We start from the raw sequence: 16,628 nt of genomic DNA, 5'->3' as shown, positions 1-16,628 counted from the left end.
TTCTCTGAGATCTCTTTTCCTCCCTGATCTCTATGTCACACGTGTACACCAGTGTCAGCCAGGCCTGGCACAGGGCAACTTCTCTGCAGGAAAAGGCCCCTGCCCCTAGCCATTGTCAATGAGGAGTGGGCTCTACTTGTGCCCACAACTGGCCATAGAAGCACACCAAATTAGGGAGACTCAGGCCTCTGGTCTGCCTGTAAGTCTCGTGCACATCCTGCCCTTGTGCTGGCTGCATATCCAGGGACAAAAGTCCAGGAAGAAGGGTTCTCCAGGGTGGCCACTGAGGTTGGGGGTTGTTCTTGGTGTGTTCAGGAAACAGCAGAGGCTGATGTGGCTGGAGTGGACTGAACAGGGACCACTGGGAAAGAACAGGCAGCAGGTGACACTGAGCTGTGGGAAGTTGAGTGTGAATTTTGGCTTTTGCAGCGAGACAGAGGTTGATTGAGAGAAGTGACCTGATCTCACCTGTGTTTAGTGGGCCCACTGGGCTGTTGTGTGGGGAGGATCAGTTAGGAAGCTGTTGCAGCAGATCAGGGGAGGTGATTGTTGCTTAGCCCCGGGTGGTGAGAAGTGGTAAGATTCTGGCTGTTTTTTTCATAGTAGATGAGGTGATGAATAGAGTGTGGTGAGCAAGAGAGGAGGCAAGGATGGCTGCGGCATTTTTGTCTTAAGAAACTGGAGGGATGGAGTCACCATTTTTTGAGTCAAGGAAGGCTGGGTGGAGGGGTGGGGGAGAGACCAGGAAGGCTGGTGGGCTCTGTTGGCTTTGAGGTGGCAGAGGTCCGTGAACGGGCGCTCACCATGGTGCTGAATTTTGGTGCAGTGCCTTACTTTCAGTAAATAGTTATTTCTGAGTTAATGATCAGTCCTAATGCCAGAGGATTCTTTTTAAGAAGCATGCATCTCTTGGGGCGCCTGGGTGGCTCAGTCATTTAAGAGTCCCACTTTGGCTCAGGTCATGATCTCGCGGCTCGTGGGTTCAAGCTCTGTGTTGACAGCTCAGAGCCTGGAGCCTGTTTGGATTCTATGTCTCCCTCTCTCTCTGCCCCTCCCCTGCTCATGCTCTGTCTCTGCCTCAAAAATAAATAAACATTAAAAAAAAAGCAGGTGTTTTTTACCTTACACGTGAGCAGGTTCTGTGCGGGAGGGAACCCAGAGAGGGTGTGCACTTGAACCGGGTCTTCTGAGATCCCTTCCCAGGCTGGTCCAGGCCTTCCTTTATGGGCCTCATAGCTCTGCCATTCTTCTCAGGAGTGCCACTGGGGAGGCCTGGCACGAGATCATGCTGTCTTGTCTCAGCAACCAGGCCTGTGATGAGCACGCCAATGCCAATGAGTGTGGGAGCGACTTTGCCTACTTTTACTTCGTCTCCTTCATCTTCCTTTGCTCCTTTCTGGTAAGTCCTGGTCACTGTGCCCATGTGTCCACCTGTCTCAGTCCATTCTGGGTCCCCCTACATCTGTGACTGATCCCCGATACTGATTCATGTCGCATTACAGGCTGATTCCATGTTGATGGTCCTGTATCCCCCGAACTGATGACCTCATTAACCCTAAAAGGACCCACCCTGTGATGAGCTCCTGTGGGCCTTGCCTTTCCTTCTTAAAAAGGGTTTAAATTTTCCATGGGACAGTTGTCCCTTAGTCTTTAGCCTCTGCCATGGTGCTGGGATACAAAGAAGCATCACTCCAGCCGTTGTGCCTGAGGCTGATGAGCCTCAGGAAACTGGTGGTTGGAGAGGTCAGTGGACTAGGTCCTAGGAGTGTGGATTTTATTCCAAGTCATCAGACACTGCTGGGAAACTTTGAGCTGGGGCATGACACGATCTGCGTGATGTTTTAAAATCTTGCTCTGGCTCTGGCTTCTGGTCAGGAGAGGCTGAAGAGTGGTCAGGGAGATTATTGGAGGTAATAGTGCCTAGAGAAGTGTGGGGATGAAGGGAGTTGAGGTGCATTTTAAAGGTAGAGCCAACATGACTGATGATTAAACACAGGCGTGAGAGAAGAAAAGAGAGAAAGTGTTGCCTGTGGTTTGCTGGGGTGGTGGAGAAACAAGCCCTGTGTGCTGCCAGCGGGGATGTGAGGTGGTGCAGCTGCTGTGGAGAACAGTAGGGTGGTTCTTCAGTAAAGTGAAAATAGAAACACAGTATGATCCAGCAGTTCTGCTTCCGGGTGTATACCAGAATTGAAGGCAGGAACTTGAATAAATATTTGTACGCATACATTCATAGCAGCATTATTCACAACAGCAAGAAGGTAAAAGCAATCAAAGTGTCCAGCAGCAAATGATTGGTAAACAACATGTGACGTGAACGTACAGGGAATATCATTTAACCTTCTAAAGAGAGGCAGTTCTGACATAAACTACAATATGAATGAACTGTGAAGTCATTATGCTAAGTGAAATAAACCAGTGAGAAAAGAAAAACACTGTATGGTTTCACCTTTGAGGTCCCCTGAACAGTGAAGTTTTAGAGACGAGGACAGGATGGTGGGTGCCAGGGGCTAGAGGAGGGGATGGGAGTTAGGGTTTAATCAGGATAGAGTTTCGGTTGGGGAAGATATAAGAGTTCTGGGGCTGGACGGTGGGAATGGTTGCACAACACTGAATGTGCTTGATGCCATTGAACTGCACACTTGTGGGTGTTTAAATTGATAAGCTTTTTGTTATGCATATTTTATCACAATTTTTTAAAATGATATTAAGAAAGACTTAACCTAAATCCTATTCAAACTCTTTGAAAAAATAGAAGAGGAAACACTTCCTAACACATCCTGTGATGTTGGCATTACCCTGATACCAACACTGGGAAGGATGCCCCAACAAAAGAAAACTACAGACCAATATCCCTGATAAATAGACAGTAAGAATCTTGAATAAATTAATTCCAACAACACGTTAAAAGGATTCTATACCATGATCAAATGGATTTATTCCAGGAATGAAAGGATGCATTTTCAACAAATGAAAATCAACCTATGTGATGAGGAAAAAACCCACCTGATTATCTCAATAGATTCAAAAAAAAAGCATGTGACAAAATTCAATATCCTTTCATGATAGAAACACTTATAACATGATGAAGAACATTTATGAAAAACGTATAGCTAAGATGTATTCAGTGGTGAAAGACTGAAAACTTTTCCCCAAATACCAGGAACAAGACAAGGATGCCCACTTTTATCGCTTCTATTCAATTCAACATTGTGCTGGAAGGCCTAGCTAGAGCAGTTGGGCCAGAAAAAGAAACAAAAGGCATTCAGATTGGAAAGGAAAAGGTAGAGCTATCTCTAGTTAAAGATGATGTTATTGTATATATAGGACACCCCAAAGAATACACACACGTGCACGTGCGCGTGCACGCGCACCACACACACACACACACACACACACACAGTACTAAAGCTAATAATTGAGTTAAAGTGTCAGGGTACAAAATCAACACACAAAAATCAGTTATGTTTCTATGCAACAGCAATAAACAACCTGAAAATGGGGCACCCAGTTGGTGAGCATCCGACTTCGGCTCAGGTCATGATCTCGCAGTTTGTGGGTTTGAGCCCCGTGCTGGGCTCCCTGCTGTCAGCACGGAGCCCACTTCAGATCTTCTCTCTCTCTCTCTCTGCCCCTCCCGTGTTTGTGTGCGCATGCTCTCTCTCTGTCAAAAATAAGTAAACATTAAAAAAAAACACAACACAACAACCTGAAAAGGAAACTAAAGAAATAATTCCATTTCCAGTAGCATCCAAAGGGACAAAATATCTGGGAATCAATAAATACCCATGGAAATGAAACACTTGTACATTGTGAACTGCAAAATATTACTAAAATAAGTTAAAGATGACCTAATTCAATGAAAGGACACGCATGCCCATGGATCAGAAGACTTAATATTAGTAAGGTGGCAGTATCTCCACAAAGTGAGCTCCACATTCAGTGTGATCCTTGTCAGAGCTCTAATGGCCTTTCTGCAGAAATGGAAAAGCTTATCCTCAAACTCCTTTGGAATGGCAGGCAACTCCAATTTACAAAAAAGATTTTGAAAATTAAAGACCAAGTGAGAGGACTCATATTTCCCTATTTCATAACTTACTACTATAAAGCTATCATAAATCAAAACAATGTGGCTGAATACACACTTTTCCAAAGAAGACATACAGATGGCCTACAGGTACATGAAAAGGTGCTCGACATCACTCATCATCAGGAAAATGCAAATCAAAACCACAGTGACCTATCACGTCACACCTTTAGAATGGCCTATCATGAAAAAGACAAGAGATAACAAGCGTTGGGAAAGATGTGGAGAAAAAAGAACCCCTGTCTAGTATTGGTAGGAATGTAAACTGGTGTAGCCACTATGGAAAACAGTATAGAGGTTCCTCAAAAAATTGAAAATAGAATTAAAATATGGCCCAGCAATCCCATTTCTGGGTATATATCCAAAGGAAATGAAGACGGGATATTGAAGAGAAATATGCACATCCGTGTTCATTGAAGCATTACTAACAGTAGGCAAGATACGGAAACAACCTAAGTGTTCATCAACAGATGAATGGATAAAGAAGATATGATACACCACACACACACACGCACACACACACACATACACTGGAGTATTATTCAGCCATTGAAAAGAAGGAAATCTTACCATTTGTGACAACATGGATGGATCTTGAGGGCATTATGCTAGTTGAAATAAGCCAGACAGAAAAAGACAAATACTGCATGGTGCCACTTGTATGTGGAATTTTTTTTTTGTTAAGTCAAATCCATAGAAACAGTAGAAAAGCTGTTGCCAGGGACTAGGGGGTTGGGAAAATAGGGAGGGGTTGGTAAAAGAGTACAAACTTTCATCTATAATATGAATAAAACCTGATGACATAATATCAAACATGGTGACTAGAGTGGATAACACTGTATTGTATAATTGAAATTTTCTAAGAGGGTAGAACTTAAATGTTCTACCAAAAAAAAAATGTGATCTATATGTTAATTAACTAGATGGTAAGAATGCTATATATATCAGATTGACACAAGGTACACTTTAAATATCTTATAATTATGTCAGTTATATATATCAGTAAAGTTGGTGGTGGGAGGGGGACACTGTGGTATTGGTATAGCCCAGTGAGGTGGGATTGAGATTTCTGAAGTAAGTCCAAATATGTATGGACAATTGATTTTTGACAAGGATGCCAAGACTGTTCAGTATGGAAAGAATAGTTTTTTTAAGAAATGGTGAAGGAGGTGTCTGAATGGCTAAGTCAGTTAAGCCTCTGCTCTTAATTTCATCTCAGGTTATGTTCTCAGGGTTGTGAGATCAAGCCCTGTGTTGGGCTCCACACTGGGTGTGGAGTCTGCTTAAGATCTCTTTGTCTACTTCTACTTCTTTTACTCTCTCTGTCTTAAAAAAAATGATGAGGAGACAACTGGGTATCCACATGCAGAAAAGTAAAGATGAACCTCTATCTCACCACATACATATAACTGAACTCAGGATTGAGGAAAGACTTAAATATAAGAACTAAAACTATAAAACTCTTAAAAGAAAGCATAGAGGGCAGATCCTCATGATCTCTGATTTGGCAAAGGATTCCTAGATTTGACCCCAAAATCACAAGTAACAAAAGGAAAAATAAATTGGACTGTGCAAAATTAAAAACTTTTGTGCATCAAGAGGGATTATAAAAAATGTGAAAATACACTCTAAAGAATGGGAGAAAATATTTACAAATCACATGTTTTATAAGGGATAATATTGAAAACACATAAAGAACTCTTAGTACTCAACTAAAAAAGGCACCCATACAAAAAATGGACAAAGAATCAGAATAGACATTTTTGCAAAGAAGATATATAAAATGGCCAAGAAGCACATGAAGATATTCAGCATCTTTGGTCATTACGGAAACTCATATCAAAACCACACACTCCCTTCACACTCATCAGAATGGCTATAATAATAATTTTTTAATGGAAAATAACAAACATTGGCAAGGACTTGGAGAAATAGTAACGTTGTACATTGTGATAGGAATGTAAAATGCAGCATCTTCTGTGGAAAACAGTTTGGCCAAAAGGTGGAAAGAATCCAGATGTCCGTCAGTAGATGAATGGGTAAACAAATTGTGGTATATACCTACTATGGAATATTATTCAGCCTTAAAAAGCAGTGAAGTTCTGACACATGTTAAAATATGAATGAACTTCACAAAGTCATGCTAAGTGAAAGAAGCCAGGCACAAAAGATCCTATGTTGTATGATTCCTTTTATATGAAATATCCCAAATAGACAAGCCTCTAGATAGAGAACAGAGATTGGTGATTGCTGGGGAAGGGGAGGAGGAAGGAATAAGGGAGTGATTACTTAAGGTACAAGGTATTTTTCTGGGGTGATAGAGAAATTTTAAAACTAGAGAGGTGGTTGTTACATAATATTGTAAATACATTAAATGACACTGAATTGTATACTTCAAAATGATTAATTGTATGTTATGTGAATTTCAACTCAATTTAAAAAAAAAAAAAAGCTGAGCTTTCAGCCTCTAGAGTCCAAAGTACTGACTCCGAAGTCACTGCTGTCCTTGAAGGCTAGCTAAGAGGAGAAGAAGATGGGGATGGGAGTTTGTGGATGTGAATTAGGGTTAGGAAGCAGAAGCAGAGAGCAGGAGAGGTTAGGGGGAGCCTGTGGGATCTAGGACCTTGGGGGAGCGGGCCACCGCCTGTGGGTGGTGGTGGCAGTGGTGGTGTGGCAGAGGCCTAGGGGCTGGCTGGGTTAGAGTGGCTTCTGCTGCTGTGATGACTTCACATACAGAATTTGGCCAGAGGGTAAGGGCTAGGATAGAGGGCAGGCTGAAGTCTCTTTATGTCACCCCTTTTCTCCTTCCTGTCCTACAGATGTTGAACCTCTTTGTGGCCGTGATCATGGACAATTTTGAGTACCTTACACGGGACTCTTCCATCTTAGGGCCTCACCATCTGGACGAGTTCATCCGGGTCTGGGCTGAGTACGACCCGGCCGCGTGGTGAGTGGCCCCCATGCTCTGTGGTCCTCAGGGCGGTCCATGCCACGGATCTTGGGACAGGGCTGGGTGGCTTCAGATCTGTGTCATGTGAGCATCCCCCTCAGGTTTTGGTTGGGCCCACATGGTGGGGGGGGGGGGGCGGGTCTCCTGTAGGTGGCACTCTCCTTCTCACTGCAACAGTGCTTTTACACCACTCCCTGGGCTGAGAAATGCTGTCTGAGACCCTCAGCCTAGCCCTTAGGAGGTTCCAGGGGGTCTGTGAGTCTCAGGGCTCTTGCTGAATGGGAGTGTACTGTTTCCACACAGGTCTGTTACATGAGGGTCATAGAGGGCTCAAGGGAGAGGGTGTGGACACAGCAGAAGGGCTGTCTGTTGGGGCCTCACCATCCTCATGAAGCTTGGGGGACTTCATGGCAGAAATAACATTCTCCCTGATTGGCTCAGGCTTCTCCCTCTCTGCCATCTCCTTTGGGAGCAGGAGCCAACATGCATCTCTGTGTCCCCAGCCCAGGCTAAAAATAGTGGGTGCTTGGTGAACTTTTACTGAAATTAAAGGAGCTCTACCAGGAGGGGTCTAGTATGTGTAAGACCCTTTGGTCATGTTGGGAAAGGTTTACTGTATTGCATAAGTGAGGGGTGATTCGTTTCTAGACAGAGCAAGTGTGTCATGAGGGGACTGGCTTGGGTTAGAAGATTGTTCCATGATTCATGGGAGGGTCCTGCACACCCAGGACATACTTTTCATCCTTGGGGCTAGCAAAGCAGCATGGACTCACCATCTGCCCATTTGTCTGTTCCTTCATCACTTGCTCATTCACTTGCTTATTCATTCTTTTCACTCTCCCAAGTGGATACTTGAGTAGTTATTCAGGGCATGCTCTCTGCAAAGCCAAACACAGGACATGGAGGGGCCAAGAGACCTGGCTGCTGGGTAAGGCGCAGGCCTGCTCAGTGCCTTCCTTGCTCGTGGTGAGCACTCAGCAGACATGAATGTGAATGAATAATGCATCAGTAACTGGGCGGGTGTCCGTCCCTTCCCTGCTCTAAGGGAGCAAGAAGACTTTGAAGGTGGGGTGTAGCCTCTTCCTGCCTCCTCTCTCTAAGGCCCCCCAGCCTGCCCATGTCCCTCTCACACAGCTGTGTTTGGTCACCCCTTGTGTGGAAGAGGCCTGGAGAAGATGGTCAGTGTCCTCATGGCGAGGACTTCCTGCTCGCAGAGTGCCTGAGGTTCTACCTGTTTTTCTCTCAACTGAAGCTCAGCATGAGGAGTGCTCCAGAGCTCTCTGACCCCTTAAGCTCCTGAAGGCCTGGGAGCTTGGCTGGGGTCCCCAACCCCCCTCTCATCCAACCTTCCTGGAGCTCCTACCCTTTCATGTGAGGATCCAGAAAGGTACTGCGTGAGACCCTTCCCAAGCTGGGCAAACCCTGGAGCCACTGGCTACACCAGCAACCTTAGGGCACTTCCAGGCCTATAGTGTCTCTGGGTGTTTTTCACCATAGTGAAAAACTTACAATTTTCACACAGTGCAGAACAAGTGTGGCTCTTATTTATGTTTCATGGTGTAGGTGACCATTTTTGTGGCTGGAGAGTCCTGTCATTTTGCTGATGCACCAGCACAATGGCCCTGCAGTACTCAGTATCATTCTGGCATCCATAGGCTCAGAGGGTAGGCATGGGTTCTCTAGTCAGGAGAGCCCAGTCAAGTCAGAGGGCTGAAGAGACTCCAGGTAAGGCAGGCTTGAGGCTCATTCTAGGAAGTTCATCTGGACTGTGGTCTAAAGGCATGCTACTGTTTCTGGGCACGCTGTTTGTAGAGATGGTGTGGCAGAGAAACAGAGATGCTGTATGGGATGTGACTTGGACGAAGGGACAAAGGCAGGTCAGTGCGGGCCTGTGAGAGGGGAGGACTTCCCCCAAATATTTATGAACTATAGACCTAGGACTTCCCCTCCTCCAGCCACAGGTGGAGCAGAATTAGGACATACAGGAAATGGACTTGGGCCAGACCGTGGCTTTGCAGTGGTGCACTGGGGGGCTCGGACTGTTTTCCAAATCCAGAGTTCTTGAACGTAGGGCCTCTGGAAGGGAGATTGGGAACATAGTAAAGAAAGTGCTTATGGAAGAGTAGACAGCAGATACAAGCTCACCCCAGGGGTGGCATCTGGGAAGTAGCACGCAAGACCGCAGTCCACAAGTAGCACAGATGTGAGTCACAACTAACACTCAGACTTGTTGCTCCCACCTGTGGCCTGGGCTGAAAACAACTTGCCTCCAGATGGCAGGGGACAGGGGAAGGCCCAGCAGAGGCAGCTGAGTGGATGGAGTCTGAACCCACATCCTTGGTAGGACAGAGGGTGGTTTGAACCTTTCACCAGCCTCCCTGGCAGATGCAAGGATGTGGTCATCTTTGTATCCCAGGTGGCCACTCTGGAGAGACTTAGAAATAACACAACTTTGTGAAATTTCCCAAGCTTTTATATGGTGTGTATGTGTGTGTTTGCACCTGTGTGGCTATGTGAGTGTGTACACAAGTGTATACATGTGTGCATGGGTGTGTTTGTGTGTATGTGTACAGGTATGTGCACACATGTAGCACATGTGTATGCATGTACGCAGCAGACATACATGTGTGCTCGCGTGCACATGGTTTGTGTGTATGTGTGCAAGCATGCACATGTGTGATTGTGTGCAAGTGTGTGAACGCAGCGCATGTTTGTGCATACGTGTGTGTGGACACACGTGTGCATGGGTGCACATGGGCATATATGTTTGTGTGTGTGCATGTGTATGAATGCACGTGTGCGTGGGCATATACGTGCACATGTGTGTGCGCACACATGCTGTGGAGAGATGAAGAAGGCATGGGGTTGTTGCTTTCTGATGCCACCTTCTCGAACCATTCTCTATGTTGCTTCTGCCTTGCTTGGTGGTGAAGTGTAGAGACTCAAAAGGGGAATCACAGTCACACGTTCTGTGAGCAGTCTGTCACTTCATCTCGATGTTTGTCCATCTGCCCAGTCAACATTCCTGAGCATCCGCCGTGTGCTGGGGACTGGGGGCCTGTAGGTGAAGCAAGTATGTGCTCTCAGGACATTGAGCCCAGTGGGACTGTGGGAAAACAGAGGAGTCATAGTGTGAGGCCGGGGGGGTATTTGAGTAGGGAGAGACTCCGTGTGGCTGGTGACTCAGAGGAGGTAGCATCTGAGCCAAACTTAAGAGGGCAGAAAGGATTGAGCTCTAGAGACGGGGGTAGGGGCAGGGGTGAAGGGAAGGGGGTCTGTGTCTGACGGAGAAGAGAGCGCATTGCAAAGGGGCTGGAAGTGGGGCTTGGACAAGTTGAGAAGGCCTTGAAATTTGGGATACAGAAGTAGCTTTGACTTTGTTTTGTAGGCAGTGAGGACAGTTTTTGAGTTGGAGTGACAGTATTATGCCCCTGCTTTACATCTGGTGTCATCTGAGGGGTTCGATGGCAGAAGAGAGAAGATGAGCCAAAGAACAGGCTGTGAATTGGGTTGGGTGATTATTGGGGCTGGGGGCTTTGCTGTGCTTCCAGCCCCTTTGTGGCTGGTCCTTTGGGTCCAGTGGAATTAGAAGCACCTTGGGTGAGGCCAGAGTGGGGCTTCTTCCTTCTTTCCGCTTTTCCAGAAGTCATTTGGAGCTGATTGGACTGAGGAGGTTCACAGTACAGGAAAGAGAAACATTTGGTGTTGGCCGGGGTGCCCACCCTGGGACAAGGGAGTCTTTAGCTGGACCACCAGATTCCAGGAGATTCAGGAGGCAGTCAGGAGAGCCAGGCATGGGGTTGCAGGCACTCAGGGAGCAAGAGGAGGGGCTGCCAGAGCGGGTGGGTGAACAAGGCCCCGCGAGAGATGGACCAGCGGTTTTGGTGTGTGCACGGTGGGGGCTTGGGACAGGGGCCGGCACTTGTTCTGTATGGTGTGTCTCCTGCCTGCATCAGGCTCTGGAAATTGTGTTGGGATTGCCAAGCCTCCCAGGCTCTCCAAGCCCCAGGATTCCCTTCAGGGAGCTGCCTGTCCAGCCGCCTGGCTCCTCCTCCACGACTGTGCAAGGACACATCTTCCTGTCGCAGGCTGGGCGGGCGGGCGGGACGGGCTCATCGTGCCTCGGTTGCCATAACCTGTGACATTTCCTTTCCAGTTGCCGGATTCATTATAAGGATATGTACAGTTTGTTGCGTTGTATTGCGCCACCCGTTGGCTTAGGGAAGAACTGCCCTCGTAGGTTGGCCTACAAGGTTTGCAACTTCAGAGCCTCCATCCGACATACTCTTCCCTGCCCGAAATGCAAACACAGCACACACTCCCTGCCTGGTTTGGGAATGACGACACCTCACCTCTCTTTCCTCCTGTCCTGCCCTGCCCCGCACTCCAACCTCCTGGACGCTTTGGTCCCTCATCTAATCTCCCGACCCCTCCAGCTGGCTGGGGAGAGGCAGCCTTCTGAGGCAGCGCACACAAAGCTTTCTGGCTGGGCCTTGAGGGCAGGGGTCGGCTACTGGGTGGGAGCCGGGGGCCAGGCCCTGCCTGTGCCAAGGAAGCAGCTGTCTTACCCGGCTTTGCCTCCAGGCTCTCAAGTGGGTGCTAATGGTCAGACAGGCCCGAGGCCAAGGGCCCCAGAGGAGGGGAGCAGGGGTACCAGCAGACCAGGAGCAGCTGCCCCTCCCAGTCTGAAGAGCCCAACAGCCCAGGGATTTCTGGTCCCTGGGGGAGGAGAGGACAGAGGCAGTGGAGGCCCAAAGGCAGGCCCTCCTGCTTCACCTCTGGATTGATCCACTCAGCCAAGGCTGGGAACCCTGGGAGGAGGGCCAGGCCCTGGGGCAGACACGCCTGCCAGGAAAAGTGGCCCCTTTTCTCTCTTGGGTGACCTGAATCCGAGTGCGTCTCTGGGACCCCAAGCAGGTCCCACAGGCGGGTATCCCCAGGGTTAATGGGGACAGGCCTGGTGGCCTGTCTACCTTGGGAAGGCATAGTCAGCCCCCAGACACCTCCTGGATCTGGAGACTTATCCCATTAGTTGGCCCCAGCCCTGTTCCTGGCGTGCTGTCAGGAGGGTGCAAGAGTGGCCCCAAGCCACGTCCCACCCCAGCTGCCCACCACGCCCCTGCCCCCTACCCCCACCCTCACCCCCCCGCAATCTCCCATTTCCTGCCCAGCCCTGACTCCCAGCAGCAGCCCTGCCCTGGGCGGCCTCGGGCGTCTCTGGGCTTGGAGCAGGACTCACCCTTCAAGTTTGTCTCTAGAGCCTCGGGACTCCTTGCAGAACAGCGTGGCTCTCGCTCTAGTTTTCTGGCTTGTTTTAGATTTTTCTCCACTTTTTTAGCCTCTAGGCTAACTTTGAAGCAAATTGAGCATTAAGGAAAGCTGATATTTCTGCCGTGGTTCTTAGGCCGGCCTCATCGGTCATGTAATTCTGTCTACCAGCTCTCCCGGCATGGTGAAACAGCTCTTTTCTGATTTGGCATTATCTGTGGTTTCTAAAAGTGTAAAATCAGAAGTTGACAACCCAAAGCCGCCCCGATGCAGCCCTTCCTCATCCCTCCATGTTCATTAGCTCAGACGTCACCCCTGCCCGCTGCCCTGCGTGGGGCTGGAGTGTGGAGGTGAGGCTGGGTGGGGCAAGGAGGGGATCGAGTCAAGCAGAAAAGTCCCTCATTTACGTATTTTGACTTTGGCATTTAATCTGACGCTGGTTAACTGGATCTGTTTTCTTGTCTGCTTCCTCCCCCCGCCCCCTCTTGCCGCACCCCTCCTGTGGACCCCACTCTGCCTCTGCCTCTCTGGGCCGGGTCTCCAGTGGGCGCATCAGTTACAATGACATGTTTGAGATGCTGAAACACATGTCCCCGCCCCTGGGGCTGGGGAAGAAATGCCCTGCTCGAGTTGCATACAAGGTAGACCCCGACCCTGCACCCTGGAGGCTGGCTGTGCTGGGGCTGGTCTCCTGTCTCCTCTCGGGCTTGTCCGTCTGTCTGCTGCTCTGCTGTCTCACTGTTTCTTCCTTTTCTCTGCTCCAACCATCTCCTCTACCTTCCTGGACAGAGGGACACAGATACCATGATGGTACACCCGGCCCTTGTCCCTACAGGTCTGCCCCCTCTGAGAGCCCCGCAAAAGGCTCAGGAACCAGAGCCCTCCACCTGCCTTTTTCCCTTTCCTTCTCTTTCCTGGGAATTAGGAGACAGACCAGCTTTTTGACAGAAGCTGTTTTTGCTCTGGGCTCAGGACCGCACTCAGCTCCAGTGGAATTAACCAGCCCTCAGGGTCTGACCCTGGTGGAATAGGGGCGTGAAGGGCCTCTGGGACACCTGAAGAACCCACTCCCAGCTCAGCACATGCAGAATTTCCCCAGGCCTGGGCATCTCCAGGGGTTTGTAGGTTTCACAGTGGGAAGGAGGCACTGTGGTATTAGGAAGGAAAGGGTGCCAGGGAGAGATGTCCTTCTGTCATTCCTGGGGCTTCAGAGGGCTGCAGCAGAGTAAGGACAGTTTCAGGGGCCCAGGTAGTCCCATGCCCCTCTCCCAGGAGGCTGAGTTGCAAAGAAGGGGTAAACTGAGGGACACCTCCAGGCTTCCCTCCTGGGGGGCAAGCAAGTCACATGGCCCAGCCCCAAGCCTGCTCCCACTTGCCCATGTGCCCTCAGTCACCCCCCACCCTTGGTGTAAGCACCTTCCATCCCTCCAGCACCCCCACCCCCACCCCTCCTGCTGTCCCCAGTGCTCCCAGAAAACAGAGCCGGCCCCAGGTTCTGCTGCTCCACCAGCATGTGTCCAGAGCCTCCCTGTCACCACCCTCTCTCTGAGCAAGCTTCCCACCAGAACTTTCATCTCTCTGGTTCTGTCCATGTTGTTTGTCTCTGTGCTCTGAATCTGGGCATGCATCTGTCACCTGGCTCAGCACAGCCTTTGGAAGCTAAGTGGCTCCTTCACGCCACAGACAGGTGCCTCTGATGTCTTCCTTGCCCTCCCCTGCCTGGCATGCATGTTGTACCTGCCTGCAAGGCTCTAGCTTTGTCCCCAAGAAGGAGAGTTCTGTCCACACTGATACCTGGGGCCAGGTTGGGCATGCAGGGCCCTGATGGGCTGGCCTTTAGGGCCCTTCCCCAGCTGTGCTGGCCAGATCTGAGGTTCTGGTCATGAATAGACCAGGGGAGTCCTGGGGTGGGTAGGAATGGATGGGCTTGGGGAGCTGGTGAGAGTCCAGGAGATGCACAGAGTGCTGTGACCACGAGGGTCTAGGCCCAGTGTGGAGATGCCTGTCTGTTTGCCTTGGCCTTGCCCTTCTAGGGCCTAGGCAGGCAGAGGAGAGCCTCTGGTGAAGGTGCCCTGGACAGAGCTCTCTTCTCTTGGAAATCACCTACTTGCTTCTCCTTCATGCTGGAACCTAACTCCTTGACTCCCCTGGAGAGGAGTCCCTCTGCCTCTTCTAATGCCATCAGTGCTGGTCTGCAGGGACACTGTGCTCTGGAAAGTCGATTTTCCTGGTGTGCACCACACGGGTGATGTGTGAGGTCCTGGGACCATGATTGGATGTGCCAGGTGGGGCTTTGCCAGCATTCGGGGTGTGTGTATTGGGGCGGGGGAAGAGTCTGGGCTATTGTCTCTAGCCACCCACTCTCTCTGTTAGACTGAAGATTGGATTTGGGGCCAAGACACTGGGGGCAGGGCGGGGGGCCCAACCAGAGGGAAAGAGAGGCTGTGTGTCACAGGATACAGGCTTGGCAGAGGGCAGGCAGACCCCAGAGAGGGGCCCTGTGCCTCTGTCTCTAGTTCTGTCATGTGGTAGAGGACAAGAGGCTGCTGGGAGAAGACAGGAGGGTCACAGTGTCCCTAGGGCTCCGCCTGGCCAGCTAAGTGACCTCCCATGCTGAGGACATTCCAGACACACGAGGGATACTTTTGCTCCTGGAGATCACATAAGTTCTCAGAGCCTCAGTTTCTGGGCAGCTGCTGGCTATATCCAGAGGTCTGTGGTATAGACACATGTCTGTCTCCAGCTGTTCTGTCCTTGAAAAATGAGGAGAGGGAAGAGGAGACAGGTAACAAAGAAGCAGTCTGGTCCAGAGTACCAGTGCGATGGCCCTGAGCTGCTTCCTGCCAGCCTTCACACTGGCCTTGTGCGGTCCCATCTGTTCTGGGTCCTTCTGACTGCAAGGTGCTAGCTGCTTTGGGCGAGTGGCAGCAGACATCTCTTCCAGGCCCCCTGGCTGGGTGGTGAGGGACAGAAGTCTTCCTGGGGTGGAGGGATGCCTCACTGGGAGGTGGAGCTCAGAGCCGTGCTCTTGGCCATCCCACCCCTTGTCCAGTGCTCTAGGCTGTGGGTGGAGGAGATGACATTGGGCAGAGCCGTAAGGGCAGGGATCCTCCCTCCTGTTTGTGGGCTCTCCCAGGGCCCAGCCTCAGTTCTGCAGCCCAGACTCCTCCCTCTTCATCCCAGGCCATATGCCTTGGGCAGGGGTCCTTCCGGCTAAGCATGTACCTGTTCTTTCAGAGGGATCCAGGCTTCTGGCTTGGCCCCATGCTACAATCCTTATCTGTACTTCTACTTTTCTGCAGCTAGGAGAATCTTCAGCTCAGATGAGGGTGGGGATCCAAGGGTGAGTGTGAATGCTGGCAAAACTCCCAGCCACCCAACCTTGCTTGGCCCTAGGCACCTGCAGAAGCTACTTCCAGGAGGCCAAGCCCAGCCTCTAGGGGCTTTGAGCACCTTGTAGTCCTGTGGCGGAGGGACCCCCGTAGGCCTGGCCCTGACCTGCTCCCCTTGTCCCTAGCGCCTGGTTCGCATGAACATGCCCATCTCCAATGAGGACATGACTGTCCACTTCACGTCCACGCTGATGGCCCTCATTCGGACCGCACTGGAGATCAAGCTGGCTCCAGGTGAGCAAGACAGCATCTGGGGAGGGCACCAAGCCAGGGCTGGGCAATGCACTTCAGAGCCACCCGCAGGTGGGCATGCAGGGAGGGGGGTGAGGGGGCTTGTCTGGAGGGGACTGAAGACAGCTGCCCATGGCACCTCGGTCGGACACTGACTTTATCCCCTGATAACCATTCTGCATGTGAGCATTTTAATGATCCCATTTTCCTTTGAGGGATCTGAGGTGCCGTGAGATTAAATGACTTGTCCGGGTTACCCAGAGCTAGAGTGTGTTAGAACCAGAACATAACCTGGCCCAGGTTTACATGAGCCGGTACCCTTCCAGGGTGAAGAGTCTGTGTGCCTTCTGCCCACTCACCGTAGTGAGCCCAGTCCCTGTCAGGTCCTCTCCTGAGCTAACCGACAGGACCACATAGTCTGTGCCAAATCTAGGGGAGAACAAACTCTAGTGTGTCCTCTCCACCTTCACCTTCGTATGATGACTGCTTTATCTTCACAGAGAAAATTAGAGCCACCAGAGGGGATCTGCACCATCCCTAGCCCACACTGCCCTCCTGGCTGCACCTGTGCCCTTGAGCTCAGCCTCTTTGTTTGTAATGGATGAGTCAGGGCCTGTCCCTACCTTCTCCTCATCTCCCCAAAGATGTCAAGCCAGAAATTCTGTACCCTGCTTCTTGTCTCGTCCATTTTTTCTCTATATTA

At 50.2% G+C, this 16,628-nt stretch overlaps 1 protein-coding gene across 9 annotated transcripts in view; it reads left to right on the top strand.

Annotated features, from left to right (window-relative positions):
* The window catches only part of CACNA1B (calcium voltage-gated channel subunit alpha1 B), a 189,793-nt gene that overhangs the window by 159,967 nt on the left and 13,198 nt on the right, over positions 1-16,628 (top strand). For 8 of the 9 annotated variants that reach the window (XM_027051022.2, XM_053204275.1, XM_027051021.2 and 5 more), the window contains 4 exons: positions 1,255-1,399; positions 6,904-7,031; positions 12,847-12,943; positions 15,820-15,928. In XM_027051022.2, coding sequence (XP_026906823.1) covers positions 1,255-1,399; positions 6,904-7,031; positions 12,847-12,943; positions 15,820-15,928 — 479 coding nt within the window. Of the gene's footprint in view, positions 1-1,254; positions 1,400-6,903; positions 7,032-11,190; positions 11,288-12,846; positions 12,944-15,819; positions 15,929-16,628 lie in introns of all 9 variants that reach the window. The other variant, XM_053204274.1, reaches the window with a different exon arrangement.

Source organism: Acinonyx jubatus, chromosome D4 (genome assembly GCF_027475565.1).
Source record: "Acinonyx jubatus isolate Ajub_Pintada_27869175 chromosome D4, VMU_Ajub_asm_v1.0, whole genome shotgun sequence".
NCBI classification, from domain to species: Eukaryota; Metazoa; Chordata; class Mammalia; order Carnivora; family Felidae; genus Acinonyx; species Acinonyx jubatus.
The sequence above is the reverse complement of the archived record's forward strand: the minus strand, read 5'-3'. Positions and strand labels throughout refer to the sequence as shown.